The sequence below is a fragment of the Podarcis cretensis genome, assembly GCF_951804945.1.
Source record: "Podarcis cretensis genome assembly, chromosome: 3".
Classification (NCBI taxonomy): Eukaryota; Metazoa; Chordata; class Lepidosauria; order Squamata; family Lacertidae; genus Podarcis; species Podarcis cretensis.
The window spans coordinates 79111459-79125883 of record NC_137172.1 but is presented as its reverse complement, the minus strand read 5'-3'; the positions used below and the strand labels follow the sequence as shown (position 1 = coordinate 79125883).

The 14425-nt window shown below is 40.5% G+C and overlaps 1 protein-coding gene and 1 long non-coding RNA gene across 5 annotated transcripts in view; one reads left to right on the top strand and one right to left on the bottom strand.

Annotated features, from left to right (window-relative positions):
• KLHL32 (kelch like family member 32) overlaps positions 1-10652 on the top strand; it is a 68405-nt gene extending 57753 nt beyond the window's left edge. For 3 of the 4 annotated variants that reach the window (XM_079971653.1, XM_079971652.1, XM_079971655.1), the window contains 4 exons: positions 2048-2106; positions 5605-5797; positions 6826-6920; positions 8085-10652. In XM_079971653.1, the coding sequence (XP_079827779.1) occupies positions 2048-2106; positions 5605-5797; positions 6826-6920; positions 8085-8246 (509 nt within the window). In that variant the 3' untranslated portion in view covers positions 8247-10652. Of the gene's footprint in view, positions 1-2047; positions 2107-5604; positions 5798-6825; positions 6921-8084 lie in introns of those variants that run through there. The other variant, XM_079971654.1, reaches the window with a different exon arrangement.
• On the bottom strand, positions 8327-13964 carry LOC307213679. The gene is made up of 3 exons (XR_013837630.1): positions 13533-13964; positions 11463-11603; positions 8327-10551 (listed from the first exon to the last, which is right to left on the bottom strand). It is a non-coding gene; the product is annotated as an uncharacterized lncRNA (long non-coding RNA).
• Positions 13965-14425: the final 461 nt, after the last annotated feature.

Genomic DNA, 14425 nt, shown 5'->3' with positions numbered 1-14425 from the left:
TTTAGTTACCCATCATTTTGAAATGAAAATACCTTGTACCTTTCTGTCAGCCTGCCCGCCCTTCTGCTTCTCAGTTTCCACACTCTTTCCTGTCTCTCCGGCCCCATAACCCAACCCAACCCATCATGCATAAAAAGGCCTCTTCACTCCTGGAATGAACAGCACGGATAGTCTTACTGGGAACAGTGACACAGGCAGAAAGAGTCGTGTCCCCCTTCCCACACCACTTCCTGTGTGCTATGGTCCCACTACTGGTCACCCCTCTACTTACCTTAAAAAGAGAGAAAAAAGAAATGTGATCACAATTTCTCATCTAATCATTCTGATCTGACTGAGCTTTGAGGTTGCCATGAAGCAGATTTCTAGATTTCCTTGCATTTCTGTAAAAAGTACAAAGCTCCTCCTTTCCCAACTTTTAATTCACACTCCTCGTTCCTCCCTTTCAGCACACTTTCATTTCACTCTTTCATCCTTGTAGCTGTTACTTGAAATTCCAACTTTGCAATTTAAGTGTAGCTTTTCAAGTAATGGGATCCACAGGAAGAGACTGTTTACCTCTTTAGGGAAGCGGCAGCTGCAGCCTAGTGCAGCTGCAGGAGCTGGTGAGGGCGCGAGGGGTATGCTGCCAAAATCTTAGCTTCAAATGGGCCAATCATGGCCTTTGTGGGGGGAGAGGGTAGGTCTTCAGCAGTGGACCAGCTGAATGTAGTATTCACTCTGGTCCGCCGCCACTGAATTTAAGCTGGCTGCACTTAGAGCCAGAGCACAGTTGGCAATCCATTCCTCCCTGTAAGTTTGGCTCTGCATATGTAGGCACAACCTTGTTGTGGAGTTCAAGCAGTCACCATATTTGGGGCCAGGGAGAAATTTGCCTGTAGACAAATTGGGCCCCCTTGGGTTTTTGACTTCCTCAAAGCAACTGCCACAACTTTGGTGGAGGAAAAAAAAAAGGCATTGGTTTGGATCCTCAGTCTAACTTGAAAGATAAGAGGAACCCTCCCTTTGGCTATGTCAGAATCTCAGGATACCCTGGTAAAGGGGTCTGGGTTGAAGATTCTGGCCAAAGGTCCAGACGGAAGCAAATGGGCCATTAGGACTTCCATCTGGTGGCCTTGGAGGGGTCACCCTTAACCTAGGACCGACCCTTGTGAATAATAATCTAGTAGTTGGGCTGAATGATTCAGGATACATACCCAGTGGCTATGCCAAAGCCTTCTGTCATCTGTAGTGGCCAGTTAAATTCCAAGATCTTGTCATGTTCTTTTGTTGTTCATAAGTTACTACCTCTTCCTAGCTCTCAAGACACAATGCGCATGGGCCTGCAAATGGTGACACGGAAGTGTACCAAATAGGCTACACCTGATTTGCCTCAGTACATGTTTGTGACAGACAGTGGGGATGGAGAAAAAGCTGTGCCCTTCCTAAAATTAATTTACATGGAGACAATGAGAAATTACCTTATACTAGGAGACATTGTGCAATTTCTCCCTCTAATGTTCACTAGCATTCTGCAACATCACAGAAGTTCAGTCAGCAGGATAGGTGGCTACAGATGACATTGTTTTTAGCATATATTATGATTAGATGTATTTTTATCCTGACACTTCTCCAAGGTTATGGTACTGTACAGGGTCGCCCCACCCTAATATAATATACCTTGAATTTAATCTTAGGACAGCCCTATTCTTCCAGATGTCTTGCATATATTTGTGTCATCATGCAACATATTACTGCTGTCCTTACTTTAACTGTGTTTGTTCAGAGGACCTCTCTTAGCAGAAGAAACAGAATGGTGACCTTCAGGTACCCTTCAGTATTCAAAGGGTGCGACTTATTTTGCCTAGTTGTGGTTTGTAGCACATGAACATGGGTATATTGTTAACTTGCCACTGGAGAAATAAGAATGTTGGAAAGTGAAACTTGACAAATTCCTTTTTGCATGTAGCATGGAAAAAATTGCAGTATGCTTCCTAATGGTAGATAATTTGCTTTAATGCACTCCCAACTGTGTTTAATGTTCGTGTAACACTGTAAACATCTGTTACAGGAGGAGTAACAAATACTGCACAATATCAGAACAGGCTAATGGTGTATGATCCTTCACAAGTAAGTTTATATATTACAAGTATTTATTTAAACACAAAGAATGCAAAGTATGTGAGTAAATGCACTATCAAATGAGTAAAGCATCTCATTCCAAACAACAATAGCTTAGGTGAGGATATAAAAGCGCAGCTCCTGCGCATTGGCAGATCCTGGCAGCCCTTAAGAGAGCCCTGTTTTCCCTTACTCTTTAGTATGCAAGGAAGCAGCTCACCAGGACAGTCTGGAAATAGGTGACCCATATGTGTCTTAATATCCACCATCCAGCCGTCTCGGTCCCTGCAATGTATGTTACTTGAGCGCTGAAGCTCATGGTGAAGGAAGATACAGGAAGTTTATGCAAAACCTGTATTCCAGTCTGCCTTAGCACTGATGAGAGATGGGTACCCTTGATCCCTATGATCCTGCCATCGGTTAGTGCGGCATCCTTATTGTGAGGCAAATATCATGACCTTGGTATCTATTTGTATAAGTTAATAGTTGGAAATGTAAAGACTCCTGCTGATATAAGCATCTTTCCCAGCGCAGCTCATTGGGATTTCCCAGCTGAGAAGCCTGAAGTTGAACCTTGGATTATTTAAGTGAGCCAAGTCAACCCCTGGGCCTCTTGCACTTAGAACTATTAATCATTTTTTTAAAGTGCCACAAATAATGTTAACAGGCTGAAAGCTGGTGAAACTAATGGTTCTATGTATGCATATACACCTATCACTTCATTTTCAGAGGCAGGTTCTAAACATTAGGAAGAACTTCCTGACAGTAAGAGCTGTTCGACAGTGGAATTTGCTGCCAAGGAGTGTGGTGGAGTCTCCTTCTTTGGAGGTCTTTAAGCAGAGGCTTGACAACCATATGTCAGGAGTGCTCTGATGGTGTTTCCTGCTTGGCAGGGGGTTGGACTCGATGGCCCTTGTGGTCTCTTCCAACTCTATGATTCTATGGAATGTCAGATGCTAGGAACAAGTAACGTAAATAGTTGTCAGCTTCATGCTTTCAGAGGTATCTTGCAGGTTACTGATGAGCCTTGGATCTGATCTAGAAAGGTAGTTCTTAACATTATGAACTATGCATATGTGGTGGCACTTGAGATACCTATAAATAAGTAAACATACTTAAGAAACAACCCATCCAAGCAGAAGTTTTAAAAGTTAGTGTATTATCTGTCATAGGAATCTGCATTATAAGCCAGATCACACTATTTGTCCATCTCAACTGTCCCAAACACATTTTAGGAAGGCTGTAATTCTTAAAACACAAAAGCCACAGTCCAACTTAGACTTAAGTGTTCTGATGCCCGTTGAGATCAGTGGGGTTATGTACACTTAGCTATGTTTTGGAATGTAGCCAAGTGTATATTAGTGCAACTTTCTGAGGAACCTTTAGACCAGATTCTTAATCATTCAGTTAATATTCTTATCCTAATGAAATAAAAACCAGTTAAAAGAACCTTACAACACATAACAGGTAAAGGCAGTTCCGTATCTTGTTTTTCTCCTTGTGTCATGGTTGGAACAGTGTTCTGAAATCTTGAACTCCCATCTGCTACCAGCCTCCCTGTAGTCCAGCAGCTGGGGACACCAGGTTAGGGAAGAATGGGTGGAAATGCAGGGCTTTAGAGACCTGGGTTCAAAAGCCCATTCAGCCACATGCTCGCTGGATGACCTTGGGCTGGTCACTTTATCTCAGCCTTGCCTACCTCAAACATGGCTGACAGGATAAAATAGAGTGGCGAGGAAAGAATGACCTAAACTACCTTGAAGAAAGGCTGGGTGCAAATGTAGTAAATGTTTGCTGAAAATAAATAATATTTGGTGCAATTTGCCTTATAATATGACATTTGTGCACTTCCATTTCACATTGTTGGTGTTGGTGGAGAAACACAATGTGGCGCAAGTTCCACTAAATCAGAGCTTTCCAAACTGTGTCTCGTGGCATGTTAGTGTGTTGGCTGCAGTGTGTAGTTGTGTTGTGTGAACACACTCTGCTCTCCTCCAGGGGCTGGAAAGGGGTTAGTTTAACCTCTGGTTTTTGCTAGTAAAACTGAATTAGTGTGTTGCAGAACGATGCATGTCTAAAAAGTGTCACCGACATGAAAAGTTTGGAAAGCTCTGCACTAAAAGTTGAGAGAAGATGTGGAGAACAGACCCAGGAAGCTGCCTTATTCACCAGCAGCAGCCATTTGTTTTGTATAATTTCTACTTCCAGCTTTAGACAGATTTCGTGCATTCTTTAGTCCCATTTGCTGTCAAACAGTGATTTGTGATTACAGAAAAGGGGCTTGATTTTAGTAGTGCATTGAGCCACCTTAAACCCCTTAGAAGTACCTGCATTTCTTGCACCAAAACCTAGCCCAGTTGACTTCTCTCTGTATGAAGCCTAGGATTTGTTTTGCATGCAAATGTTTGTCAACATGAACAAAATAACATCCTGCCTATTTATTTACATTTTCTAATGCTCCCATTTTTTATGTGTATTACATTTTGTTGCCTTTGGGGGCTCAGAAGCTGTTTCCTCCCACTTCTGGCCCTCTGCATACTTGGGTTCCTTTTAGGCCAGAGCCCCCAAACACAAACAGTTAATAGGTAGAAAGTGTGTGTTAGCATTCTTACAATGAGGTCGGCTTCGTGTTTTTACACACATGCTCTTTTTAAAAATTCTGCTGGCATATTGTATACGGTGGGCACTGGAAGAACCTCACATCTGCTTGCGCCTTGCACAGAATCTCAATACCTCTATAATTCGGTGCTAGTGCCTGTTTCTGCGCTAGGCCTTTGTGGAGTGCTGATAATGCCTACCATCTGCCACTGAGCACATAGCTACCTGCCAACAGGCAGGCTGGGGTGACCTCTGCTTCTCCACTGCTGATTAGTATTCACACACTGGCTTATTAGGAATGACCCCACCAGGCCCCTCTGTTTCCTTGCCTTTGCAGTGCTTAGCAGCTTACCTGGCAGTCACTGCTGTGGAGGAAGCTAAGATATAATCAGGGGATGCAGGCAGGCTTTGCAAAGCAGATGGTGTCTATAGTTCTGTGTCAAGGGACTGGACTGCTAATGCAAATATTAATTCCTCCTAGCCAAATAATACACAATATAACGGATAGCTATACATTATGGGGGCTACATGGTGCAATTGTTTTACGATTTCCACTGTTTCATGCACACTACTCTCCATTCTTCTAATAATAAATTTGTTTCACCTCTTCTTTTACCAATTAAAAATATCACTATTGTTTACTTAGCCAGTGATACACATTAAGAAATAAAAGGGCACCAAGCAAGACTTTTCTGCCTGGGAAAACGTTTGGCTAAATTTTCATTCATTTGGTTAATTTTAATAGCTTAGGCTATGAAAACGTAAGTTATTACTTAATTTTCAAACATCATTTTGATGTGGCTATATGGGTAACGTTTATTGCAAGCCACCTTGAACCTAGTAAGAAAGACTATTATTTTCCCCTATAGAAGTTAATGTGAACCAGTTCTCTTATGTTTATATTTACAGAATAAATGGCTTAGCCGCAGCCCCATGTTGCAGAGAAGAGTCTACCATTCAATGGCAGCTGTGCAAAGGAAGCTGTATATTTTAGGAGGCAATGACCTGGATTATAACAATGACAGGATTCTTGTCCGCCACATAGATTCCTACAATATAGACACTGACCAGTGGACCCGCTGCAACTTCAGTCTGTTGACAGGCAAGTATTTTGTTTGTATATTTTAGTAGAGTATGGCACTACAGCAAAGTTTCAAGTCAAATTCTTCCCTCCTCCCTCACTTTTAAATTCAGTTAGTTTGCACTGTTTGAGCTTTGGATTTTGCTGATTTGCAAGGAAAGCAAAACACAATCAGCTTCATGCAAGTTCTGGCATTGAAGCAATAGACCAACAAGAACCCAGTGATGGATACTCTGATACAAGAAGAAATATCTGGATTCCTTTCTCCACTTCATATAATTAAATGTGCGGAGTGCTGAAAACACTACTTCTCCTCATCCCAGACACGCACCACTTTTGTCAGGCCAGCCCCGTTGTGTATGGCAACTTAGTTAGAAGCTCTTCTTTTTATTGGGTGGGGCTGCAAAAGTTGTTGCAGGCCTGCTCTACTCCAAACTTTCTCCTTCAATCCTATGACCAGTACCTGCTACTGTTGTCTTTTGCTCATAGGTTGCTTATTATTGCTAATCAACTGCAAAGACAGAAGATGGGGAGTTGTTAAAACAAGTTCAGGTGCCCTTTATCCTGCTCTAAAAGTGATCAGTGCTATCACAACCAGTAAACACCACTTGTATCTGACTGTGGTGTATACCAGTGCAAGAACACAGCTTGTACATCAGCTGTTGATTGTGAGATAACCCATCCCCCTCAAAATAGCAATTATTTGGTGCATGGTGGGAATAGAAACACTGAAGAGTGCTGTACATGTTTTTAAAATATACTTAAATAGAAATGCTTGGGCAAATGTGTGCAGTAGCAGGAGAAATTTACAATAAGTAGAACTTACAACTTGCATGGGTGTGCTGTACTATTTTAGATTCTTCAAAAACATTGGAAATGTACCAATATGCTTGTCTGTTGACTCTGTTTTAAGAGAGATTATAGCAATGTTTCCATGTAAACAGCTGGCTAGCTGAATCTATGTGCAGCATCCCACAGTATAGAAGTAGTATATGTATATATATATAAAAAGATTAACAAACACATATGGTTTTGTTTTTCTGCTTCAGGCCAAAATGAATCGGGAGTTGCTGTTCACAATGGCAGAATATACTTAGTTGGTGGCTACTCATTTTGGACAAATGAACCTTCCGCATGTATCCAGGTCAGTGGTTTAGGCTCCTTCTTTCGAGTCTCTCCCAGTGGTATTGCAAGGTTACCTTTTCCAGAATTGTTCACACTGGGATATCTTTTTGGTGAAACAGACCTATGCAATTGATTTAAACTTCTAAGAAAAGAGGAAAAGCAACTTGTCTAAACTGTTAGGATCATAAGTTGTCAACACTTTTGAAAAAGCTAATTGGGGTAAAGGTAAAAAGCGCTTGCTTGTTCAGCAGTCTTCATAGTAGTACAGCCACATACATTTATTTTCCACTGCTACCATTTAACTCTTGCTTTTAATAAGTGTGCTTAAACAGAAGTAGTAGGGCACCAACAGAGTTGACATGTGCATGTGTGCTGATTCCCAATGAAAACTTTGGTACGAATCCTGGTCTTTAACATCAATTCATATTGTTTTAAGAGTGTATGTTTAGGCAATTTACAAAAATTGCATGCCTTTAGAGTGTGCCAAGTATTGATCTTTCCTTAAAACAAATCCTCAAAGCTGTGTCTCTAATAAGAAATGTGTCTACACTGATCATTTTAGAAAAGTTTTCATTGATTTTGAGAGGAAGTATTTAGACACAATCTTTTCTACTACATACATGAAAGGAAGCCATTCATAGTAACTAAAATACATGGAAATAAGAAAAAAAAAGGATGTAGATTTTTAATTGCCATTCTTCTATGTAAGTATTGGAAGAGATCAGCATTTAATATGAAGTGGGGTGTTGTACAAGTGTTTGCTAAAATACATGTAAGACTTGTTGCTGTTATTAAGCCTGGTGCCTGCATAGTTAGATCACAGCTTTTGACTTGCTTACTGTGGTCATTTTTCTTACTGGAAATCATTTTAAATTTGAGAGCATCGAAAAGTGAAACTCTTAGTCCTCACTTGTAGTCTGAAGCAGTACGTCACTCTGCTGAATGTGTAGACCAGCTCTGTGCCAGTAGAGCATGGCAACAGTTCATTCATGCTGGGGTCAACTTGTTTGCAACAGGTGCACAGTGCTCAAATTCTGGGTGTTTTCTTTTGTTTTCAGGGATGGCTGGCACATAACTTTGATTATATAGAATAGGTAGATCAGTGGAACAGCAATACATAAAGCTGCCTTTGGTTCATGATAAATATTTAAGCTTTTAACCACCTTGTTTTGGCTCTTACTAGGTGCTGGATGTTAGTAAGGAAGGAAAAGAAGAGGTTTTCTATGGGCCCACCTTGCCTTTTCCTTCTAATGGGATAGCTGCCTGCTTCCTTCCGGCACCCTACTCAACATGCCCCAACCTGCAGCCTTTACAAGTGCCTCATCACAAGATAGGCACTATGTGAGAAAAGGAGCGTGACTGACGAGAGAGGAAGCTTCTTCATCTATCCTGATTTCATCTTCGAATCAACCAAAAGGGGAAGAATTGTTCTGAAATTCTTTATTGTATTAAATGCAGTAGAAGCCAAAAAGAACACTAAGAAAGGGGGCCAGAATTGCACCTAGACCTTCCTACCTTCAAGCAGGGCTTGGGCATCTTTGCTCACTAAGTATTCTAGGAACATTTTATGCAGTTTATTTGGCTTGACACTTATAAGGATCTGCCAGGATTACTGACTTCCCAAAGTGCTTTGCAAAAGAGAGTGTGATACGTCAATGAGGAAACAAAATACTACATATGCAATTTAATATATTTGGCAAAAAAGGGATCCTTGATTTAGTTCCATAAGTTGTTGCTTCTAGCGCTAGCTACTGTCAAAGATGTGCAAAAATGAATTTTGCTTTTTCACTTAAACATAGAAATTCTCAAAATGTGAGCTACAACTGCAATGAGTTTGGACTTCATTAAAAAAAGGCTGGAAAAGGACTTGATCTTAGAAAAACCTTGAAGTTTTAACTGCTGTGCATTCCAACATTTCTCAACTGCAGGTGTAAGGAGCTCTGTTAGCCTTTGAAGAACCAGATGTTTCTTATGACTGCCTCATGGAGGTGAGGGTTAAAGGCAGGACTAAAAGCAATGTAGTTATTAAAAGTTTATGCTGGAGGTAAGGCAGCTAGGTGGTGCTATCAACAGAACAAAAGTGTCATGTAGAATGGAGGAGTGAGACAGGCACATTAAAGGTTGTTGTAACGCCTTGCTGTAGTGTTCCCTATAGAATTAGACCTTGAATTGCAACTTAGACATAGTGAAGTTTGTTCGTTAAGCTTGAGTTTGTACGTATTTGTATCCAAAGTGGTTTTTGAAACTACAGAACTATTTAGTAGAAGCTTTTAGGAAAGCTGTCCCCACTCCATCCTGCTTAATTCCAATATCTTCATTTGTCAAAAGCTGCAAGGAGAATAACTCTTGTCTAGAGACCATTCTGAAATAAATTTTTGCCTATTTTAAGTTTGCCCTAAAGAGCAATTTAAAGTAACTGATTGAGCATCTGGCTCTGGGCAATTTTGCACTGCTCTATACTAGCCTTCCCAATTTTTAGCACTTACAGTTGACAAAAAAGGCAAGAGGGATTTAACAACTAAAAATGTGTAAGTAAGAGAACATGGGAAACAGTATTTTCATTTTCATTTTTCATTAACTTGAGGATCCTGTTGCTGGGGAAGGGTAGTAGCAACCAGCTTGAATGTTGCAAGACAAAGCAGTTGGCATTAAGATATGCTATGCACTGCCCCCTCCCCCAATACAGTTTTGGAAGGGCAACTGTTACAAGAGTTTGCACTTAGTAAATAATATCTCTCTCCTTTCTTACGGTGGTAGTGGGCAGTTTCAATAAAATTAGTCACACATTTTATGTATAGTTGGGAGCACTGGAAATTGTATTGTTAGGAAACCTAAATATTGTGCTTTTTTATTTTGGACTGGAGGAGCCTATTTTGCAGTCTGCATTACTTCCTCACAGTTGTCTTAACTAACAACTAGTCAGGGCAGAGAATGCTTTGGAGCCAGTGGATTTTTCGAGTGCTAAATATCAACACATGGCTCCTGAAATTATACAGAACCTTGTTTGGAAACAATACATCTCCATTGTCTAGCAGGAGTTGCCTTATGCTGTGTCAGCCTATTGCTCCATCTAACTTCCGCTGTCTGCTCTTGACTGACAGCAGCTTACTAGGGTCTCATGCAGCTGTCTTTTTATGACATGTGCTACCTGTTCCTTTCAGGTGGGGATACCAGGCATTGAACCGGGGACCTTCTTCCTACAAGTATGTGCTCTATCACAGAGCCAGGGTCCCTAAGTCTTGGCTTCCTGTCCAAGGAACAATCGTGACTATGAATACCTGACAGTAACGAACTAGAACACAGGCCCTAAGGGAGAGAGCCAGTCACGACGGCGAACGCAATGGGCTCCCCTTTCTCTCCCTGACTTTTGCGCCAAATGACATGTCAGTTGAACAAGTGGGGTGATATAACTGGGTTATCACCTTCACATTTCTGCAGTCATTACTGTATAATACCCATTTGATGGAACATTTCAGTTTCATCCATGCAGGCCATTCTTACCGACAGCTCCAAGTTTAGTTTTATTAATGTGCAATATCTTCATATTTTTGAAAACCTTGAAAATAAAATTGGTCAACTCACAGTTACAAGGGGAACCATTTTGTTTGTCTGCTGTGTGAATTCACAAACTAAGTTCAAGAAACTGCCAGCTGCATAGGTAAAAGTTAATACCAGAAAACATTCATACAAATGTGCCTCCATTCTATATTACAGGCATATGTACAGTTTACAATAAAACTTTATTGTCTGACTACTGTATCATCTCTGCCTCACAATGTTTTTACATTTGAAAACTATTATGTGCATGCTAACTATTCCTAAGACCTGTACCACACATAAAGGTGTTGCAAGAGACAATCTGTTGCACAAAAACACTTGACCTGATGAAACCACCCTTGCAAGGATGTAATTTCTACTGTGCTTATAGATAAGCACTAGAAATGGGTGGAGGGGACTCGTTACCTATCTCCTGCTCTGTTTAAGAGGTTTTGGAAAACCCTCTAGAATAGTGAGGGAGATAGCTTTGGAGGCTACAGGAAAAGTTCTCTCTCACCACTAACAATGGACCCTCCACTGTGGAGAACAGGTGACATCAAGTCATGGCACATTTTGCATAGGATGAGTAATGCACATCACAGATAATTTCTAACCATAAACTCTTATCAGTTAAAATATTTCTTACCAGGGTGCTAAGACTATTATCAATCTTAAGTGCTAAAAAGCATTCATATCTGTTAACAACAGTGATAGCTGGAGATATAAATTCACATTTGGCATACCAAAGCACAAATGTTCATTAAAAAATTCAGCTCTAGAAAATCTACTTGATGCAAATTCATTTCTCCCAAAGTACCTTTTGAACAATAAATTGTTTCTGGGTCTCTGACCGGCCTGTTCAGCTAGATCCAAGTTGTAGGAATTGCAGTACAGTATTCCCAAAACAAATATGCAACTAGTCTGTCTGGTTCCTCTTGAGTTTTGAAAGAAACTGCTCACCATTTTCATGATATTCCACTATATTAAGCAACCTGCCTATAATTGGTTTGCAAGAGCCACTTACCGTGTTGCAATCTCAGGCACAGGATGTTCAGCTTCACATCTTTAAATGTGGCAACTTGCTGTGTTTTGCAAGGTTTAACTTTCCAATTTGTGCTTTTATAATTGTGAGGAAGATACACCTGCCATTCATTCAATGGTACCTCTAGTGTGGAAAGAAAGGAATAACTATACAGATTTGTAAACCATGCTTGTTGCAGAGGTATGCATTATCCATTGTTCTGGCATCAAATGTGCCTTGCACAACAGACATTAAGACATAAAAAATGCTCTCTTGGTATTAGAAAAACTCTTAAGTGTGAATGCATTTGGAGAACTGCCAATTAAGATTTCAATTTGGAAAGGGAGCATTTCAGCAGGTCTGTTTATAACACTACATAGCGACTAGTGCTTGCAATGTCAGATAAAGCAAATTTCAACAACCACTTTTTTTTGTTTTTACCAAGCCTACCTATAACTTTAATTCCAGTAAATTAATGAACTGCATGCAAGTCCCACTGAGCACAACTGGATGAACATAGTTGAAGACTTTGCACCATCCAAGTCTCACACAAACTGAATTGCACATATTATGTCATATCACCTATGCATTGCTTACATGATTGTGAACCACAACATAATAGCAAGCCATGTGACCAAGACATTTCCCACTGTTGCTGGTATTAATAAAATGTATGCACGGCAGTAGCCACCTCACTAAGAAGTCTATAGATAAAGCAAAGATGGGGAACCTCGGGACTTTGGGCCAAAACATGGCCTGTGGAGCAGGTGTGAGGGGTCCTGATCTGATCAGAAACCTTCCCAAGCAGGCCCATCCATACTACAAGAACCTCTTCTAGCATCAAAGAAATAGCTTGGTTCTCACACTAAAGGGGAAAATAAAATGTCTATTCTGGCTAGAGAATTCCAATTTTCAGTATGTGATAAACACTATGAAGCAGAAGGAAAGAAAAATTACAACGTTTATGGACTGAATAGGAAGCAGATAAATTATTTGAACTAAGAAAGACATCAGTTTGAGCTAGGTTGAACATCTGAACTCAGCTAAAATGGCCAACCAAGAAGGGCCCGGGAAGAATAGTAACAGTTCCTCAAAGAAAGCATATTGAAATAAGCCAATGTGCATTTCTGCACAGCCAGAAGCAGACCTATTCACTACCATAAAAGAGGTGGAGTGGGGAGAAGAGAAGCAAAGGTTGCTAACTTGCCAGTATATCATAAGACACCAAAGGAGCAGGTGCTTCAACAAACATTTGCAAACTGCCCACTGATCACCAGGGTGTTGTATATGGCATTAGAAAAGTAAGATTCCACCAGAAAATTCATACACACGTCATAAAATGCTCTTAGTATATTGATCTGATGAACAGATTGAGTGTCTGAAGCTGTTTTTTTTAAAAAGCAAATCTGATTCCTAACCATTTTCATGCCTGTCTCAGTTAATATTTGGAATACTTCCGTCTCCAGACACGAAATGAAACGAAGAAACTGAGCACAATAAGCATTACCTATTTTCTTGACAAACTGGTCCATTTAGATGTATCCATTTAGTGTATCTATGATAACTTGCCAGGAAAACTATACCAAATACTATTTAGATTTTTTTTATATAAAAAAACCCCATGCTTTCTTCTATCATAAAAGGTATCTTTTACACCCCCTGGATCTTAGAAGCTTTTGTAACAAGGAAGAGGCTTCATCACTTAATTTGAAATGAAACTCTCTTGTAATTTAAAACACATCTTCATCTTCCCAACAATAAAAAATTGGGAAATTTTACAAAGTGGATGTACATATAATTGTGAATGATGGCAATTAGTATGAAATTTTGCAACAATGACCCCCCTCTTTTTACAGTTTCATGGACAATCATTTGATGCTTAAGAAACTAAGCAATTCGGGGGGGGGGGTGAAGGTGGTGCACATGCTAGACTTTTTTTCTTTCCTTATACTAAAGTGAAAATGTATCAGAGGCACCCAGATTCTTTCCAGTTTACAAGAGGAACCTGATTAAAAGAGCATTGAAACATATAGAACTGTAGAAAATCATACAAAACCGAAATATAAGACTTACCATCCAGATGTACAGGTATGGAGAATAGAAGCATCTCAGGGGGGGAAAAGATGGAAAAACTTCGTCACAAAAATGGTCCCCAAATACTCTAGAGCAGACCCTTAAACTATACTAGTCTGTTTCTTACCTTGTCCATCAGCATGCTGACTACTGATGATGGAAACTGGTCAGGTGAGGTTCTCCAGCAAGTGCACTCTCCCCTTGCAGAAAAATAAAATAAAATGGGGCCAAGTCCAACAGGCTTCCCAGTTAAAGCCCCAAGCCCTCTCCAAAGTTCTGCAGATTGCATGAAACATGTATATACAGGAGTGGACTGGAATGCAAGAAGAGGAAATATGCATTCTGGCTGAGTGCAATACATTTCACTTACTTATAGAAGTGTCCATTTTGGTGCCTATGAGTTCATCTGTAAACTGAAGAAACAGCTGTGGTATGCATACCACAGCTGTTTTCCACTGGCTAGAACAGAATGCTGCTTTCAAGCCTAATTTCAGTTGGGGAAGAAGCCCTGTGGATGCTAGGAAAGGCCTCAATGGACACATGTACACCCCACCGCCACCCCCCACGCTGGTGATAGATACCACGGATACTAGCACAGTTGGTTAGAGCATGGTGCTGATAATGCCAAGGTTGTAGGTTCGATCCTCGTATAGACAGCTGTATATTCCTGAATTGCAGGGGGTTGAAGAACTAGATCCTCAGGGTCCCTTCCAAGTCTACAATTCTATGATTCTATTCCTTCTCGCTAATCTACTGCCTTGGAAAAGATGACATGGTTGGAGAGGAAACAAGACGGACGGAAAGGGAGCCTTCATTTGATTCCGTCACCCACTAAAGAGTTTGGTGGGATTCTACTCAGATCTGCTACAATGCTTTGCAGGCCGCAACTGTCA